Raw genomic sequence first — 21,246 nt, 5'->3', positions numbered from 1 at the left:
ACAACAACAACAACAATAACAGAGATAACAAATGCAGCTAAAGTGCACATGCATGCAAGGACATGCAAGCATCACATGCACACGTGCATCAACATCTTAGAGTGGTTGCAAAGAATGACATCATTGAAACTGGATGCTCCACTTACACCAATTATACCTGACATGCTCTCCCTTCACATCTCACTCTGTCTCTCTGGTTTCATGATGGGGTCTGGTCTGGTTGTTGGAAGCCACTGGAATGGCCAGAACACCACATGATGTTATGTCACAGGTCCCACAATATACACACATGATAAAAAATTTCCTCACTGACCCCCACAATGTTTTATAGTTTTATAGATTTAAAAAAAAAGAATGAAACCTTGGGTGATAACAGTCATCTTTATGTTTAGTCTTTGGAATAATGTAGGCGGTCTTTGATGCAAGATAATTGTGAAAATCTACACAATTTGTTTTTAAAATGAAATGTCCTTCTGAAAGGCAAGATCTGTCCAGTAATTTGGACTTAACTGTTTATGTTCAGTTTATATCACACGCTCATAATGAAGTGGTGGGAAGTAACCATGAGCAAATATAAGGTGCTTGTACTTTACTTGAGTATGCAAACTGATAGTGGGACATATTGTCATTTTGTCTCCACAGTTGATTTGACAGCTACAGTTAGGAATTAGGATTTTACATACAAAACTTATGATAACTTTATAAAATGGGATGCATTGATTAAACGCACCATTAGTATATACATATATTTCATTTATATAATAAAACATTTGCTCCACCTCAACCAAATCAAAAATTAAAACGCTACTTACACACATACACGGGCATTTCCCTGCATTGAAGACTTTTGATACTTTAAGTAGGCCTACATTTATTATTAATAATAATTGATCAAAAGAATTGGCTGGCTTATCAAATTACACATATTTGTCTGCTGAAATCTGACTTATATTTATTGCATTTAAATTATTATCCTGAAATAAGGAGAAAATAAACAGACGATAATGTGGCTTTAACTCTCAGCCCTCCTCCTCAAGAGAAAATATGACATCACTCAGCAGTACAGCCAATCAGAGGGCAATACGCTCAAGCTGGAGGAGTACTCCGTGTTCGTGCAGCTGGTGTGCATTTGGTTGTGTGTATGTGTGTGAGTGAGTGTGCGTGTGTGCGTGTCTGAATGCCAACAAGTTATTATTTTTAATTTTTCCAAACATCTTTGAATTAAGCTCCGGAAGTAAGCCGGGGCTACGGCGAGTGAGGCATCTTTCAAAACCGCCTGAGGAAAAGAAAAAATACTTTCCAAAACAACGGGAGACACTAATGAACCTGAAAATAACAAGTTTGCTACGTACAGCCTTTGAAAACAAGCCACATCTAACGTTACGCAGTTTAACGAATTTCGGTGTATTCTTTTTTTCGACACGAGCTAACTTGAAGCTAGTGTGTACTGCAACTGCTCACGCTGTTGTTGTTTTTTTGTGGTTGGCAGTTTGCAGTCAAGTGGTAGTCCCGTGTGCCTTCTTTTAAATGTGTACAGTCGCTCATGTTTGAGTTAATGAAGTTGTAGTAACCGTCACAGTAACAGTAATAAAACGTAATAACGAGGAATAAGCCATAAGCTACTCGGGGAAAAAATGCTAAAGACGCTGACGAAGAAGCTAAGAAGACATTCACTCAATGAGATACATCCTTTCCAACTGAAGGTAAGTTGACAGAGTAACGTAATACTATGGGAATACTGTTAATGTAACTTTTTTTTTTTTTATTCACAGGCTGTAGTTGTCGGTACATACCGCGCGGTACAGTAACGTTGCAGCTAAAATGAAAGAAATAAGCTTATTTGTGAAAAGCGTGGCTTTACTTTTGTCTTGAGACTTGTTCATTTAGACATATTGAGCTCAGCGAGCAACCTTGCTTGAGGTCTTTCCCTTTCTCTTTCTTTTTCACACACACACACACACACACACACACACACACAGTCATACCATGAGACTAGACAACTGACTACACAGCTTCTCTGTGGAAATTGCCACCCTGTGTGTTCCCATGTGTTGTTTGGAGGTATTTTCTGCTTCTAAGCACCTCAACCTATTCATTACAATGTTAGAAGTAACTTACTCTTCACGGCTTACACGACCAAGCCAGATGTTTACAAGAAGAAACCGGAGATCCACACTGCTACACAAACGCATAAGCAAACATGTGGCATGTCAACAAACTCTCCCACTCACAGATCATTGACTCATATACATTGTAGTATGGCTGTTTGACACTTGAGAAAGTAAATCACTCCAGATCACCCATTTAACAGACTTCTTTAAAAGAGAATAATCTGTTGAAGTGTCACATTCAATACCTGTGAAACTAGTCCAGGTTCTTCATCTACAGATAGAGAGGCTATAGTTTCCAGGTGGAAATAGCTGTGTGTGTGTGTGTGGTGGACAAGGGGATAGCAACAGATGCCTACTCAAATGTATACAAAGACTAGTAAAAAGAAACATTTGAGAAAAAAAAAATCCTTTTCGTTGTGGGCTATAATTGTCCCGACATCTACATCTTTACCCTCCAATTTTCCACAGCAGAATCCATGTAAGTGCTCAGCAATTGTTACTGCCCCGTTTGCATAATGCCTCTTTTTGGTGAGTAGAGGGTTGAATTGTATCCTGCATGGGTCACTAACTTGCTACATCCACAACAATATTGTGCGTCAACCGACTGTATAGTCGCATGGCAGCCATTTTGTGCCAAAGTGGCCCCTGTTCAAAGGGTTGGCTGAGGACAGAGGGGAAAGTGTGCCGTCCCTGTTGTCTACTCTTGTTTGTGTTTGTTGCTCTGCTCAGTGACAAGGTTCTTTTTGCTAAAAATGGTTAGTGTGCTGGTAAAAGGGAATTGTGAGTAGTGACTAGGCCTGTTGCTTGCTTACATCCTAGCCCGAGGCACAAGATTTCTTTAAGCTGAGCCTCGTATCTTATAAACTGATACTCCGACTATTTACAAGGAATTCCAACTGGAAACAATAACGATTGTTAAATCAAAGAAAAACACAAAAAAATGACACGTATATGATTTTTTTATTTTGCCAGTTGACTTTCTTTGTATGTAGCCAGTGTTCCAGTTTTAAAACTAGTAAGAAAGGAAGGCTCCAAAACCTGAATCCACACAGGTTAGGCCTTATGGATTGTAAAAGAGTCAGCCAGCATCAACCAGCAAATCACCTTTGAACAAGGAAATTTAAAGGATCATTACGGCGCATAACACAACTAGGGTCTTATTTATGTAACTGTGGCCTTCATTTTAATCTGTAACTATAATAGTGTACTCACCAAGTGAATTACTGAGATCTGAGAGCACGGCAACATCACTAAAATTAACTCAGAAAGTCTAAGCTGGGAGATCTAAGCTTTTTACTGGCGGAATAGTACTCCTCATGGCGAGTAAAGGCATCTGGGGTGCGTCCCTTTTTAATCATCAGTGTTGTCATGTGGTTAAAAGGCTCAAATAAACAAATCATTAAAGGTAAGGTTTTTCATCTGTTTGGTTATTTGCAGGTTCGCTGGTCTTGTGAATGTTAGCAAACCAAAGTTGGGTTGCATACTACTTTAAGTGTCTGCCCTGAGGAAACAGTCTGCCATTGATGGGGCAGGTGTAAACCCTGTTTAAGTCTGTGTTTTCATTATGGATAAATATTGACATCCATTGTTTTGAAGATTTTAAAGATTACTATAATAATGCGAAATTCGGATTCTGGTGGATTTAGTTTGAGGATTTGTTGTAGCACCATTATTGTTTTAAATACTGTCATCTTTTTAACAAGTTACTGGGAGTGTAACGGTACACAGAAGTTGCATAGAATTCATAGACCGTAGTGCAAGTGTTAAAGATTGTTAAAGATCCTCTTGCTGGGGGGACATTTTGCCCACTAGCAACTTTGGTATTCTATTTTCATTATAAAAATAAGGCACATTTCTGTATTCTACTGTATGCACACTGAAGAAAAACTTCTCCAAAAAGCTAGGTCACATTAGGGTATAAAACTGAAAAGCGTCTGCTATGCTATGAAATTGAAAATACGGTTTGCCTTTTCCGGTGATCAGCACATCTGCGTGAAGCGGCCACATACCGTTATATTTTATACACAACTCTCTCTCTCCGTTGCTGTTGTAGCTTGTATGACTGACTCGCACACCAATCAGCTTGTTGTGCTAACCTCAGCAAATGTTGCTAAAGGCGTATCGGTTTGCACCGATCCAACTTTTTCAGTCCCAATACCTATATCGATTTCTGGGCTTTGGGTATTGGGTGATACAGAGTACCAATCCTATACCAGAGTTTAATTAATAAACTATATGCCTCACTGTGTGGAAGTGACTGGGGTCATTCCTTTAAGGCAACATTGGGCTTGACTGAAACATTGCTTTCCTAACTTTGTTAAACAAAATTGAACAAATATACATATTGTTGCAGAGGCTCAATGATTACAGGTTGGCAGCTCTCAGTTACAACCGTGAAGTGTTCATCTGTTAGAATGAACACCCTATGTTCCTCCAAAACTTGATGTAAATAATTAAGTCTGAAGCTGCTGAACAATTTACTGCATTTTAGTGTTTGTGTGGTTCTGAAAGGTAAACAATACATTGTAGCTATTACAACAGCTCACTTAATACATGCAAAAGCATTCATTCAATAGCTGCAGATCTCCTGATAGCTTAGGCTACAGCTTGGCTACAACACACAAGCTACAAACTAACATGAAAGTGAAAGTATTCTAGTCACAGTGGGCTAATATAACCTAGGAATTCACTAGACACTTGAATTACCATTCAGGAAAACTGCATGCAGTTTTGGCAACATAATATACATAAGTTACAAACAGTAAGAAACTGTCCGACATATATTTATAAATATAACAAGATTGTTCAGTACCATTTGCAGCGATAAAAGATGCATTTTCCACCGCTATTCATTTTCACTGTAACAGAATCATAACGATATAAAACAATGTATCCGGTAAATAAACATTTTGCAACTTGCATTCCCCTGGATGCACACATGGGATTGTAAACGGTGGATCAACTGTGAAACGGAGCAGCACATCGATAGACCGGCCCCACTGTCACAATCCAGCTGTTTGATTTAGTATGGCCCCGATATCAGTATCGGATCGGTGCATCCCTAACGGCTAAAAGTTTCCAGGTGGAGCTTGCACTTGTGAAATTTGCCTCCGCATTACGTGCATCAATCTACAGGTTACTATTCTGCGTGTGGCTGCGTGCTCTGGAGACCTTGACTCCCGGACCGTGAAGGTCCGCACAAATACACAAACCGTTATAGCCATTCAAGTCTGAGCCCCTACTCAGATCATGTTTGAGTTTGAAGTCTGCTGCAGTGCTTATTGGGTGATCGAGGGCTGATTGAACATTTCAGGAAATTAGGCTAGCCAGTTTTTGTCCCTTAGGCCTTGTTACAGTACCTATCCTAGCAGCTTCCACTAATCAAGACTACTCATACTACACAATGGGGAAGATCCACTAGAGTGTGAGGGAAAAAAATCAACCATGTCTGACCCTCTGTAGTGTGTTTTCATGAGAGGGGGAATGGAGTGTGACAGTGTCCATGTCACTGTGGAAGGACAGTACAAAGCGTGTGTGTGCGTGTGTGCGTGTATGTGTGTGTGTGTGTGAACTTGGTGGTGTGTGTACGCTGTGACATTGCCATTGATCCAGCTTAGCAAGCTGCTCAGCGATGCAAGGGACTGACAAGGATTTCATTCAACTGTTCTTGACACACAAACACACAACTCTTTGTCTGTCTTTGCATGTATGCACAAAAGCAGTTTTTTATGCTTCATTCTTGCAGTCTCACTTTGCTTATGTGCCTAAGCTCTGAATCAGATCAAGTAGTCTGCAATTACTTGCCGTAATAGACACTGGTGTAAGACTTTCATAGAGATAAAAAAAAATTTTCATCAAAATTTGACTTTGCAGTTTGTAAATTTTGAGGCTGTGCATTCTTTCCTCAGAACTGAATATTTATGTATTTTTGCAATCTTGATGTTGCACTTCTTGCAATTTTTAAATTAAATTAACCTGCCAAATTATAAGAACTGACATCACTTTCTACACATTTATGAGTTATTTTGAGAAATCTGTGCACAGCAAATCATACCACAGTTGATATGCTTTAATGCAGGCAGAGATATGCAAATATGTTAACGATTGAACTGTGTATTGCATTGCATCATTGATAATCATATCAACTTCAAAGATCATAAAAACTTTGGTCAGGTCTCAGACTACATGGATTTCTTCCGTACTGCAAACCTTGTGGAGAAAAAGATGGAAAGAGCTTGAGGATGCTTGTCATGCAGGCCCATGTTGCTCTCATGGCTGCTAGCAGTCCAAATCCTCACCTCAAACACAATTTGAACACTTGTCTTGCAAGTAGCAGTGGAGCTACATTTAGTAGTTAGACAAGATGATGAAAAACAACACCAATGATTGACTTGAAGATAAGATTTGAATGATGTAGCCGAATCGCAGTTTAAAGTTTTTTTTAAAGCTATTACAGAGGTACTAGTACAAGAAACGGAAATAGAACACATTTGTTTGTCCTATAAAGGACATTGTCATCAAATGCATCAAGCACTTTTACCTCCAGATGCTAATCCAAACTACTCTTGTTTCATTTGTGATGATAAGATGCTGACTAGAGCTGCAAAGATTAATCGATTAGTTGTCAACTCTTAAATTAATAGCCAACTATTTTGATAATCGATTAGTCGGTTTGAGTAATTTTTTAAGACAAAAGTAAAAATTCTTTGATTCCAGCTTCTTAAATGTGAATATTTTCTAGTTTCTTCTCTCCTCTGTGACAGTAAACTGAATATCTTTGAGTTGTGGACAAAACAAGACATTTGAGGACGTCATCTTGGGCTTTTGGGAAACACTGATCCACATTTTCACTATTTTCTGACATTTTATAGACCAAACAACTAATCGAATAATCGAGAAAATAATCAACAGATTAATCGACTATGAAAATAATCGTTAGCTGACTACAACTATTGTGCATCATTGGAGCTGCTTATTTACTTTTCAATAATCGCATAATGCGTTATTTTAAAAACACCATATTTTGGAGCTGGGATGATAGTGCTACAGTAGAGTTTAATGGTGACATTCCTTTTCTTCTGGGAAAGCACTGTCATCCGGTCCAACCATAAACTAAACGTCAGTTAAGCCGAGTCTAGTATTTGTTGTAGCTAGCTCTATGCCAACGCAATAACCATATCAGATGTGGTTTACTGAAAAACACATGCAAGTTTTTGCTCTCTCTCTCACACACTCACTCTGCACGGATCCTGCCATTTGTAAGAACAGTTACATTCTGATATCAGATAACTGTGAGAAATCAAATGTATGACCTCTCCAGTTTCCCCTGCATAGGAAACCCATGCTTTACTGATGGTCAAAAACAGTATTGGGAGTGAAACATTCAAATACTTATTATACGTATTGTACTTTGCGTTCCACTCCCAGGCAAGATTTGCATAGTTTAATGTTTTATGGTTACTTGACACTGACCTGCTTTGCAAAAAATAGTGATTTCTCAGGTTGCGCTAGTTTTTTAAGCAGTGATTAGTGTTACAGTGATAATAGTGTATCTGTGCTTTTGTGACAGAGACTGAAACACATTCAAAAGTCTTGTACAGGTGAGCTACACAAATGCTACATTTTTGTTGTAATCTGATTCATCAACAACCTCTGAGACTAAGGGGGAAGAAAGGCCAAATCGTTACTGTCATCTTATGTTTGCATCTAGTTGCACAGACAATGATTGCTCTGTGGAGAAACGTCAGAATCCTTAGGGTACTTACTCTGTAGCTTTAAAAGGTAAAATAAGTAGGGAAAATGAGTCATTCTGATCATCAGTTCAATTCATTTTGATGATCTCACTGAGTGTAAACACTGAATTGAATGTCTCAGACCAAACTCATTTCTCTTGTGAATAAAATGATGTAAGACGAAACGTTTATGAACCACCACCGTCACTTCATTCTTAGTATCCTGCAGCAGTAACTTTTAATAGGATTTCAGCTGTTTCATGGATGCTGCCCAACAATAATTCACTGGAGTGTACTGTGTAGCTGAAACCCTGAGCCAGCCACTTAGCCAAAATAAATTTCCTTCCCACAGTTATTCCTCAGTGTAATTTTCCTACAGAGTTCATGAAGTGATGCTAGCATCTAGACTCCTCGAGAGCCAAGTTTTTTTTTGTCTTGTACACTGGCGCTGTAACTGTCCACTTAGAATCTGTCCCACAGCTCGTGTACCATTTAAAAAGCAAGAAGGCTACACTCAGGCCTGATCCAAATATATTTAACAACACTGTGCTCTTACAATGAAACATTGGGCTACATTTATATCCTTAATCTGCTATTTGATACCTTGAAATTTAGTATTCAGTATTATGCTGGGCCATCAGACTGTATGGGATGACTATTTGCAATGTTTTACCATTTCTTTTGTTTAGTTTTTTTGGTATCTATTTTGATGTGAGAAATCATGCCATGTCATGTCTAGTTCCAAATCGTAAAAAAAGTAGTAAATTAAGGAAACCACACATCTGAGCTACAGTAGAGTTAGTGATGATAGGAATTTTTTTTTTTTTTACATTTTTAATACACAGTAATGTGACAGGTGGCATTTAAATGTAAAGAAGTAAGAAACACTTATGTGATGTAGGCTATCCTTTTTTATTTTGATTTCACTAAAATACACAGTGAACAGTCTGACATTATACACACTTAACATGAATTGAATATTGTCTTCCCTTATTGGGCTCTAAGGCCCTGGCTCCTTTCTCCGTTTTCCCTCTTTCAGAAAGAAAGAAAGAGAGTGTGTGTGTGTGTGTGTGTGTGTGTGTGTGTGTGTGTGTGTGTGTGTGTGTGTGGAGAGTAGAAGGGAGGACACTGTATGTTTGTGTGGATGTATGTGTGTAAGCATACACGCGCACAAGCGCAGATGGCAGCTGCTCAGCGAGGCCTCGGAGTGGTAATTACTGAGTGTGAGGCGCATTACTTAACTCATAGAGTTGCAGTCTGCAGGGTATCTGTATTGTTGCTTCTTGTGTAGACATGGAATTGATTTTAAAGAGACATACTGGTTCAGGTTGTGTGAAAAAGAAAGTAGCCTGAATTTAACTTGGACCGTAAATCAACTTTTGTGACATATAAAGCATTTATACCGTATGTGGTGCAACTGTAGAAATTACCACACAACAATTGGATTAAGAAAATTTCTGACAAAAATGCAGACCATGTTTTTGTTTTCTTTGGAAGCCCATTACTGTATATGTTGTGTCTGTGTTGCTGGTAAGTGGTCTGTTTTTGTGGCCAACAAAGATTGCAAAAAATTGCAAAATGACTCCAAAGGTCGAACTCCAAATTAGGATTTGGTTCGTCTTATCATTGTAATGCTTAAGGTTTTGCTCTTTAATTATTTTGGAAAATATGTCCATATTGGAAAATATGGACATTTTTGGAATGTTCTTTTACCAATGTAACGGTTTGGTTTTTGAGGTGTTACCATATGGCATATTTGACTTACAGTATAACTTCAATCCTATTTTCCAGATTTCGTACCATGGCAGTGGAGAGGGAGGGGAAAGTGATGATTCAGAGGGGGAGAACCAGGAACTTGCTCAGATTGACAGAGGTAAGTGCCCTCTGCCAACCAAATCTTTTTTTTTTTTTTTTTACTTTAAAAAAAGGAAAACAATAAAGATAGAGTATAGTTACAGAGGGTAAAAAGTAGTGCTGTCAGTTAAATGCGTTATTAATGGTGTTAACGCAAACCCATTTTAACGGCATACATTGTTTTATCGCGAGATTAACGTTCTTTTTGGCCTAGCAAACTTTGTAGTTTTTTCACATGCTGTTGCAACAACTAGTAACGTTAGAAAAACTACAACACCACACCGGATCTGGCTAGACCGGAAACAAAACAACAGGCACGCCGCACACACTCGTTTGAGCTTGCGAGCCGGCCAAAGAGTAGTAGGCTAACGTTACGTTTTGATTGAATGGCGAGCGCGAGACGCCGAAATGGATGCCAATAAGATTCTGAATGGAAAGTTTACTTTTAAAAAGTTGCCAAATGGTTCCATTGACAAGACCAAAGTGATCTGTGTGTTTTTTCGTTGTGAACTGAGCTATCATGAAATATGAAATACCACATGAAATACCACTTGATGGCCAAGAACACAGCTGATGCGAATTCTCCGCCCCCTCGTCAAAGCCAGGCGACAAAAGCACAAAGCAAGCCGATCCACGTTTCCTTGTTGATAAGAGCATTAAAATGAGAAAAATAATGGGACAAAAAGAAATCGAGGGACATTTAGAATAAATAAAAATGTGCGAGTTAACTATGATATTATTGCGATTAATCACGATTAAATATTTTAATCGTTTGACAGCACTAGTAAAAAGAGATAAGAGATCACTTATTGATTCACACATAATAAGGTGTTCCAAGTCAACCGATAATATGGCATTATAGAGCATCTGCATTCTATTGCAACCATCTCTCCACCTTCTCCTTTGACATTTCCTGTTTATCTATTCCTCTAGAGAGGCGGAGAAATTGTGCCCTCACACCCTTGGCGACCAGTCAGCAGCACAACCAGGGTCCCCTCTCTCCAGCCCGGTTACGACGCCTTCGCCTCCTTTTAGATGCTAATCTAGATCGCCACTCTTCAGAGGAAGAGCTGGAGCGAATCAGCTGCGGCGACAACAGGAAGTGGGTGTCTGCGTTTCCCCAGCGCCACAGTGATCACCACAGCAGCGCCTCCAGTGATGAGGAGGTGCGGGACCTCTGTGGCTGCGGGTCACCGGCTGCTTCTGCCAGGCCCCTGGTTGAGCCGAGTGCTTGCCTGGCTGCCTCCCCCAGCCCTGTACTCTTCAGCTCCAGTCCACCACGTAGCCTCAAGCCACCCCCCCTGCGCTTTCAGCTGCAGGTGGTGCAGCCAGTGGCACGGCCCATCATTTTGACCCACTTTGACCAGTCAGCACCTTATAGAAAATATCGGCACAGTTATGGCGGGGAGCCGGGGAGGCCCAGTCTGGATCTGGAGAAAATGCAACAGGTTAGTAGTCCAAGCTATAGTCAGATACTTCATGACTTTTTTTTTTTTACTAGCACCAACCTTTGCCCAAAATGTTGACTTTGTAAGATATCTTACAACATAGTTGGCAGATTTCCATGATCTATGCTGAGAACTTTTAAACTATTATAGTCCGCACTATTGCGAAGGGTCCAAGCAAAAATCATCACTAAGTGGTTTGTTCCATCCAACTCTTTAGACCAGGGGTATAATGAACAATGCAGTGGGTTGGGGCTGGTAGCTTGGCTTAAAACATTATTACATAATATATTGTTAACATATTAATAGTTAAATTGTAAAAGTTAAACTCCTATATAAATAGATATTTGAATAATTACATATTTATACCAAAATTATATTTAAAGAATCAAGTACTCAAGTACTCAATGCTCACTATATATTTTCATCTGTTACACATTATTATACATTACCCAACAAGGTGGTATGGTTTAGCCAGATTCATTTTCTTGTACTTCAAAGCACTCACAGGATGCTATTCATATCTAAAAATACATTTCACTTTCTTAGCAATACAATTCACACACATTGTTTTTGACCAACTACCTCTATCAATATTGCGCCAATATTGTAGTGTTCACCATTGGTTCTTTTACAAAATACTTACAAAATGAGATTTTTGAGAAATAATCCTTAGTAATGTGGATATAATTAGTAAGTGGGTAAAAGCAAATAATAGAAGACCTAGAACAGTCTGGTAAGTTCAGATAATTACGGCACTTTGTGTTTCTAACCAGGAAAAGACAAAACTTGTAATAAAGGAAAAAAAAGGAAATCTAAGAGGATATCTAGTCTTATATCACAATATTGATACATTTATCAATATATTGCCCATCACTAATTTGATATTTAAATTGCCACTGTAGCTATATGTGTATTCCACTGAAAATGTGAAAAGTACCAAACAGCAGATGAGCCTTACACTACCCCCCCCTCTTGTGAACAACTCAAACTGTGATTTGAGAACAGGCTGAGGATTTGGTCCAAAAATACAATGATGTATCACTAATACTACGCTACACACACATGGCCACACAAATGTGTACGCTTGCACGAGCAAACAAAGTCTTCCCTTTCCATAGCCGGACGAGCGCCACCACGGTGGTCTGGCTGGAGAGGGATGAAGGAGAGGGAGGCACGGATGGCAGATGTCCGCCCTCGTTTCTCACAAAGGCTGGCAAGCGAGGGGAAACGATGAAGGGGTGGAGGCAGAAGGAGAGGATTAAATACACAACAGAAAAACGACAGCCACTAATGAGTCATGGAGAAGCTGGTCCACTAATCATTAAAATCCAATAGACTTGTTGGCCCACACCGTGGATGGGAAAGGGTGTGTGTGTTTTCAGAGATAGAAACTGCAGGTTTCAGGGGTCCATATGTCCACTGGGTTTTTAGAGGGAAAGAACAGATGATGAGAGACAGCGGGCAGCAATAAGACGGGTGAAGAGAAAAGAAGAGGAAGTGTGTGTGTGTGTGTGTGTGTGTGTGTGTGTGTGTGTATGTGCACGCGTGTGTTTGTGGGTCTGGGGTACGTGTCTATCATTCTGCCTGTCTGCATGTGTGCATCCTCCTGTCTGGGTTTGTTGCTGTATCAGTGTGTGTCTGTATGTGTGAGAGTGTGTGCACACTCAGTCAAGTGGAATGGGAGGTGGTGCAGGGAATACAATAGGGGGCCTACAGAGGTAGCTAGCAGAAGCAGCTCCAGTCTCCCATTAACCCTTTAGCTGGACAACTTCCAGTCAAGTCTTCCTCAACTTCTACACCGTCACCATGTAATTTCTTTCACATATGCTGTTCTGGAGTTTAAACCTAAGAAAGAAAGCTGACTGAGCTGGTTCCTTGGAAAAAGCAATTTAAAGGTGCCAAAACAAAGGGGAATTATGTGTTATATGTCTGTAAGGTAGAGGGGGAGTACCCAACTGCTATCTAGGATGGATTGTCAAACATAAAATAACATTTTAGACCACAGACTTCTATTAGTTTTATTATTTACTTTTGGAACCTCATATGAGGAGCGTTTTGTTATACTGTATATGAATTAGTGAAGAGGATTGATGAAAACATTGGGGGAATCGTATTTGTTACATAATGTCTCCATGTGCTAACTAACAAGGAGATTAATCATTTTCAGATTTAACTGTTAGCTATTTTATTGGGAGAATGTTGAAACGATGTCAAAGTCCAAATGTGGTTCCCTAATTCTTTGGACACTACATATCCAGGACTACCTAAGGCCAGTGATTGGCAAGCAAGGCTACCTGGCCCCGGTGTGACCAACATTAGCTTGAGCCTTACGGCGCCTTCACACTGGCACTTGAAATCAGCTCCGTAATACGCAATGCGCCCCCAGTGGACGCATCCGGATGACCAACGGACACGATTGTTTTTTGCACCGCGCTCATTCGCATTGGTTCAGACCCATTTGCATGCGGTCTGCGAATCTCCATAGGAAATGAATGACTTTATGATACATTTATTTATCTAATAATTTCCTTAAAGGCAGCATTAAAGGGTCAGCAGCTTGTTTCCTTTTAGTCTCTGTTAATCCATCATGCATGCTAATTTACGTCCAGTTGGGCAGTGCCTGTGTGTTAGCCTGATGAAACAACAAGTTTGTGTGGCACAGGGCTCGACAGTAACGGTTGCCCTTGGCGACCATATTGAGTCAATTGGCAACTGTTTCGTGGCCTCTGGTTGCCCCCTTTGGCAATCAGCTGTTCAATATTTGTGTTTTTTTATAAAACCAAATCAAAACTTACAACACTGGAAAATCTCATTTAGAAGTCAATATTTTATTTGGTTAAAGTTTAAACACTACGTTCGTGCGCAACATTTTAGCTGTTGTGCGACCGCTTTCCACACACGCGCATTTGCCGTTAAAAGATACAGGCAACGCAATTTTCTGTTCACGTTCATGTTAAAATCCGGTGCTAATATGGCACCGGTGCCCGGTATCTACCGGACGGAATAGTAACGCGGACTTCGGTGCCTCATTACGGTGCCACCTAAATGTCTGCCCCGCTCTCTGATGCTCCGAAACAGACGTTAAGGTAACATAAGCATTGCTGCATGTCACGCTAGTTAACACTAATAACACGTTACACTTGGCAGCAGGTAACGTTAGCCTACCATTAGCTACAGTAGTAACTGGATTAAACACGGTTAAATGCTGACAGCTAAACGGTGTAGTGTGACTGTATTTCACTGTAGAGGATTCCAACAGCGGGACGTACAACAGTCTGCCATTAATGCTGTGAGCTAAAAGACACAAACTAGCACCGGTCACTGCTGAAAAACAAAACAGACGGGACTGAATGTTGCGTTTACTCGTAAACTGGTAAACCTCCTGGTGCATTCAAAGTTATTGTAAAATATCCCTTTCTCATCTGTTTTTGTCTTTTAACAGCAAATTACTGGTGAAAGAAGTAATTATATTTAAAAGTTATTGTTATTACATTTTTAATAATCATTTAAATGCCCCCCTTTTTTGTGCTGATCCGAAAATGTATCCGATCCGTGAGTTTTGTGATCCTTTGCACCTCTATTTGAGAGGGATGGGAAATTATTAATATAATTGTTCAAGCAGCTTGCACCCACATGGACTGTAATCCCATTGATAAAAAAGTTAAGTAAAAGAGCTGGCAGGAGGTGAGCATGAGGGCAAGTGCACACCAGCTCTCTCCTACATCACAACAGCAGGAGTCTTGTGTTTCCATTCTTTCCTGTGCTCCCTTCCCCCTTAGAATCTACCTCACCTACTCAAGACAATTCGATGATTGTGTGGTCCCTCCACCCCCACAGATAATTTTTTTGAGAATAGTGGAGCTGCGTGGACATGGAGGGGAGTGGGAGACAGGATATTGCATAAGCGTCATCGACCCACTCTTTAGTTTAGTGAGACAGCTGGATTTGCCTCGCTCAAGGCCCAGTCACACAGAGCCTATAATCGGCCGTTGGACAGTCTGGCGAGGTCAGTGACTCGAGTCTGTTCGGTGCGTTCCGTGCCGTCGTCCGTCCGAGGGGCCGTCGTCCTTCATTTTGGCCGATTTGACATGTATAATCGGCGGGGCGGGCACTGCCGGCAGTCGGACTCAAATGACCCATCTGATTGGTAGAGTGCTAACCCGGAAACGGGGAGCGGAATGAGCGTGACTAGAGTCTCTCAAAATCTATCGAAAATCTTTTAAACTGACCTTTGTTGATCTGAAATGAAGACAGATTCAGCAACTGCACGGCCTACTTCTCGCTTACAATGTTTTCTGAAACACATTTCGGTGAACTATTTTTGTACAATATGAGATCGTATTCTGAACAAGCCGCCATGACAATCTGTCTTTGAATTTCCAGAGAAACAAGACCCACGTGACTTGTTCGTCCAATCAGTTGCCGGTTTTCATTTTTGGGCAACAATACAGATTAGCGCCGCCTGCTGTCGCTTTGGTGTATTCCGAGGCACTTTTTTGACCAATTTGGGGAGACTGATCAGCCCCACTGCTTTTTCTGTATGTCTGGGCCTTTACTTGATCATCCTCATGCTCATTGTTAACTGACAGCCAATACACAGTTCAAATCATGCTGTTTTATTGTAAAGAGTACTGTTCAAATAATGTAGTAGTGTGCTTGATTAAATCAACATTCACATGCACTTAAACCTAGCGCAACTTTATTCAGGCAGTTGTACTTTTACAACAGGTTACATTTTTGGGTTCACAGTAAAAAAAGGTTTATTGAATTGTACAAAGTGTGCAGGTTTTACAAAGTTTTGGGATTGTCATGGGTGTACATAAAAGCTGCTGCTAATGTTTGTTTTTTGTTGAGAACTGTATGCTCTTCCATGGCTGTCATTGTGCATTCTTGTCCTCCACAGAAAATGCTGCTGAAAAAGAACTGTGGAGGGAAAACACGCACTATAAAGATTCGGGTGAGTTCATTTTTATTCAACTTAGTTTCCACACACACACACGCACACGCACACACACAGAGCTTTTCCTTTTATGCAGACCCATAATTGGCAATCCAGATCAAGGTGTCCATTACAGCAGTGATGAGGTTGCGAGGTTGCTCAGCCCCCGTGAACAGCCCGGCCTGTCTTGTCGCCAGCACCTTGATGTCCATCCAACTGCATACTGGGACAGCATCTGGCAACAGCGTTTGTTCCCATGCCCTGCTAGCAACAGAGCAACGCCTGAGACGTCTGAAAATCTGATAGCACTGTCAGGATCCTTTTGCAAACAGCACCCAGCTAAAAAAGCTGTTTACTGCAGTGATACCTAAGACAAAGACACAAACAAGAAAAATTTGCTCTTTTTTTGTTTGATCTCTTGATCTCAACAACCTTTAATATCTGAGCTTTCCACTTATCCCATTAGTGGTCTTAGAAGTGCACGTTTACTCGCCTAAATAGCTTCGTAAACACAAAGGTATTTTCCCAAGATTGTGTCCCGACTGATCTTTCTGTAAAGTGGTTTTCCAAAACACAGCCTCCAATAATCATCCCCCAACTGAGGCACTGCAACTGTGTATGGGTTGATTTTGTTTGTAGTGGGTTAAGGGAAGCATGTCGGAGAGTCGACTGGAACAAGCCTGGGCATCTTGGCACAGAGCAGGGTACTCCAGAAGGATGCACAGTGTGGTGAGAAAAGTGACGTTATTATCACGTTGTGTGGGCTAGTGTCGAAGGAACCTTATCACACTTGTTTATGTACACATACACCAACTGTAACATCATCTAGGGTTGCTCTAATCCTCCATATTGAGGTATGGATGAGCAGTACAAAATGTTAAAACTGATCTTTGAGAGCGTTTAAGGAAGAACAAATGCGTGTCGTTGAGAGATGGAACTGAGGAGGAGGAAGAGGAGGTGGAGTGTTGTCGGTTCCTTTGTGGTGTATTTCCAGGGATGAAGTCATTTTCCATTTATAGCCTGGCCGGCTGCTATCTGTTTAGCTCCACCGATACATAGAGATATTGCTCATTATCCTCCGTTGTCGCTGGTGTAGTTGGTAGTGTTGTTTCCCCCGTCAGTGACGTCTGTGGGCTTTGGGTACGTTCCAGTTCATAGATTTTTCTTGACGCGAGTACACAGTGAGTCTTTGGATTGATGAGCCATTTGGAGGCTTACGTTGACGCTTTCTACCCTTTGTGCAACTGTGCACAGTGATCGACCCCGTCTCTATCTTTTCTCTACGCTGTTTTCTTTCACCTACCTCTGTTTACCTCTCGTTCCCTCTTTTATCTGTCAACCCTGGGTTTCCTGGCCAGGATCCAGAAGAGACACTGGATCTGGATGGGGCCCCGGCTTTGAGACTGGATTCAAGCATGGGAGTAGTTACAGGAGTCGAGGAGGTCGATGGTCGTGGTTGTGTGTGTGTTTTAAGGGGGGGGGGGTTCATGTGGAAGCATTAGGAAAACACAGCTTTGGCGGCCACTGCTGCTGCTGCTGAGGCCTTCCCTCTCTAGGGGTTGGAGGTGAATAGGCGAGTGGGGTGATGAGAGCTTCCCAGGCTGCAGCCAGGCAAGAGTGATGGCGTCTGATTTCAGCCGCCGTAACAAATGGGCAGAGAGGAAGACGAAGATTGATTGAGGTGAGGGAAATGGTGCAGAGAGTGGAGGGGAAAACTAAACTGAAGGAAAATGGGCTGCATACCCCCTTTGATTTTTTTGATTGAGGTAAACTACATGGCTTGGATGTGATGTAAAGGAATTTTTGGTCTTAGCGTTAGGACAAACAGATGTTTAAGGAACAGTCTGACATTTTGGGAAATACACTGTTTTGCTTTCTTGCAGAGAGTTGGATGAGAAGATTAATACAACTCTTAAATATGAAGCTACAGTAGTCGGTTAGCTTAGCCAAAGATTCACCGAGCAGACATATTTTGTTCACGGTGGAAATTACGAGAGGCTGCCAAACTCCTTACCAAAGCTTTCTGGCACAGCCTATTCACACTGACCCTCCTCGCCTCAAATATCCAAAATACCATAGGGCACTTGTGAAATATTCTAGCAAACCTCTGTTGTTATACACAAATACATATTGGATCAGACTCTGTATCAGATATATAATTTTAAAGGACTCTTATTTGGATCAGGAGCAACATGATCAGGATGATCAGGGCATCCCTTCTTTAGCCCTTTGACTTTCTAACAACATTTTTTAATAACCGTCACCTCACACAAGGCTCTAGTTCAGGCCCCCCCCCCCTTGACCCCTTGGGCCCCTGAGTCAGTGCCCATGCAGTACTCCCTTCCATGTAATAAACTGAACTTAACTGAGGGCTGGTAACACAGTGTTGAAACATCTCAAATGGGCAGCAGGGCCTAAATTAATGATCAACAGGGCAAACTTCTAACAATACAAAAACTCAAGAAAGGCATTTTTGTCAAACAAGATCAGCTCCAGGGCCAAGTGAGATATATTGCTGGTGTTTTAACTCCGCTTTTAAGCTGCTGCTTTTGATGTCCGCACAAAAAGAGGGCCTTGTACATTTAGGGCCTATGTTTGACCCAGCTGGGCCCTAAATGTCCGTCATACTGCAGATGTGACCACAGGACAACTCTGTGGGGATTGCTAACGTGGAAAGGGAGCCATCCTGACACCCACACCCACACACACACACACACACACACACACACACACACACACACACACACACACACACACACACACACACACACACACACAGTTGGATGGACTCTACCATATGGTGAACATCTTAATACAGTTCACATCTATCAAGTTTACTGTAACTTGTTCTTGGGCTACGATTTGTTTTTCCACCTCTCTCTTTTGGCCTGTTTATATAAACATTGGTTGGTAAAACAGCTCTAAGTGGCATTGGGAATTGTTGCCGCGTTACTGTGGCTCAGTTGTCAATACTGAATCCCTTAAGATGTTGGCTGAAGTCATAGCAACACCTGTAGCCTCACATGCACTGTTAATGGGGTAATTTCACACGCATTGTTGTCACGGGGTATTTTCCAGTATCAGTGGGCACTTTCTCAGCATCTGAATGGAATCAGTTACAGGGATGCATCTGTCCCAGCTATCAGAGAGGTGTTTGGTTGACAATAAGAATATACAGCTATCTGTATGAACACAAACCCACTCAAGTCTTTCCATAGACTTTCCACAGCTCCTAATTACAGTGAATCTGTCTCAAGGTCCTAATCTTTCTCAGTCCACACACCCCCCCCCCCACCCCCCCCTCTTCAGCAGGCTCTAGAGAAAGTGCTGCCTCACTGCCAAATCCAACAAAGTCATTTCCTGTCGTTTCCTGTAGGGAGGAAAAAGACCAGGGCTAAATTTAGACAGAGGACTTATAGAGCCACAAAAAGCAAGGTTCTGCTTGGGGGGGTGGGGATGGCTCAGTGAGTGGAAAAGCATTCATTTCACTGAACCTGCAGGGTGAATGAAAAAAAAAAAGTCTGTGTGAAAATGTTCTAATAAGCTGCAGTCATGGTTTTTTCAGTCACTTTTCTCACAGTCTTATGACACAGCCACACATTTACGCTGCAAAAAGAAACACAAATATCACTATTGAAATGAAATGACACACTGTAACTGACCGACAATACTATAACTAAAGTACAGCAGGCAATCCACGCCATTTCCAAACACCTTCTTCTGACAGGTCTGTTTCTCACCATGACGTCTCTCTCTGTCCTCAGAATCTGACAGGCAGCCGTCCTCCACCCAGGTACACCTACGATCCCTCCATCTTTGCCTTCCGCTCCTTGAGTACAGTGCCCCCCTGCAGCCCCCTGACACCGTCCGAGGATCCTCCCTGCTCATAAGGAAATCCATCCACTGCCAGATAGTCCTCCCCCCGCTCTCTTCATTCCCAGACGGCTGCTTTTTTCGTGGCTTCTGAATTGAGACCAAGGAGTGACTGTTCATGGAACGGACCACTAGAAAGACGTTTGTTCGCTCAAACTATTGCACACTCAGGTAATCCTGCCCTGTAACACGTCATGTCACTTTGGTCGTTGTTCGCCACATGAAATCCCCAGGAACATTTTGGGATTAAAGTGGCTTAAACGCAACATTTCTAAGGATATTTCAGGTATTGCATACGTAAAGCTGTCTGAAAAGATCCTGTGATTGGAGGAAGAACGATCAAGAAACAAACATGGACTGTGGACCAGAGGTGGTACAAAGGGACAAGGCCAACCGTTTCGAAACCTGAATTTAGTTCTGGGTTGGATCAATATTCAAGGGAAATAATGCATGTAAGACAATCGAATGATTCCAAGGTTTCTTCCTTTTGATGTGATGACTGGACATCTTGTAAGGTTCTTGGTAACTTTATATAGTAAACATGGCGAGGTGAGTCACCTGATATCTTGTTATTGAGATAATTATAGACAGTGGTCACCTTCGTCCGTCTTAAAAATACTACTTCTTTGGATGTGTTTTTGAATATGCAGGTCGTGACAAGCTATAACAAACATGTACGACATGTATGTAGTATAATCGTCAACTGTTGACGATGTACGTTTCTTCATGAATTTGTCACTTTTAGTCCAGGTCAGAGTTAAGTACTTGTATCCTCTTTCCTTGCATGGATTCCACTGTTGTTGCAGAAAGAGAGGTATGTGGAAATAAGGAAGTATGAGAATAGTTTGCTGCACATTTTGGCAAATGTAATTGGTGCTGTGTTATGCATAGCCTACTTGTAGTGTGCCATGTTTATCCAATATTGTACCTCATTACTTTCTAGGTAGAAGAGGACCACTGGTACATCAAAGACATCCCGGTGTTTTCTAAATATCTCTTAATGCCTTGAAATCACATTCCTGTTGTATTGAATGAAACTTGAGGTAGTTCCAGAAATGAGCTGATCAATTGATTTAACACGTCACCACTGTAACTAAGATTCCGCCGAAGTGAATGTAACATTGTGACATGTTTTCGTCCATTGTTGCACAAAATGAATCAATAAATGCCCTGTGGCCTCTTGTTTAGGACCCTTTTTTGGATCAATATACAATACATATTGTGACAAAGGGAAAACCTCAATTACTGAGTGGACAAATAACAACAAAGCGACAAATAATATGACTGAT

The 21,246-nt window shown here is 41.2% G+C and overlaps 1 protein-coding gene across 1 annotated transcript; it reads left to right on the top strand.

Moving 5' to 3' along the window:
• The first annotated feature begins 1,117 nt into the window (after nt 1-1,117).
• On the top strand, nt 1,118-21,140 carry si:dkey-16j16.4. The gene is made up of 5 exons (XM_039785480.1): nt 1,118-1,703; nt 9,635-9,716; nt 10,631-11,145; nt 16,049-16,102; nt 19,849-21,140. The coding sequence occupies exons 1-5, from the start codon at nt 1,635-1,637 to the stop codon at nt 19,972-19,974; spliced, it is 846 nt and encodes a 281-aa protein (XP_039641414.1). The 5' UTR covers nt 1,118-1,634; the 3' UTR covers nt 19,975-21,140.
• Nucleotides 21,141-21,246: the final 106 nt, after the last annotated feature.

The sequence above is a fragment of the Perca fluviatilis genome, chromosome 20 (genome assembly GCF_010015445.1).
Source record: "Perca fluviatilis chromosome 20, GENO_Pfluv_1.0, whole genome shotgun sequence".
NCBI lineage: Eukaryota > Metazoa > Chordata > Actinopteri > Perciformes > Percidae > Perca > Perca fluviatilis.
This window is presented reverse-complemented; position numbering and strand designations above follow the sequence as displayed.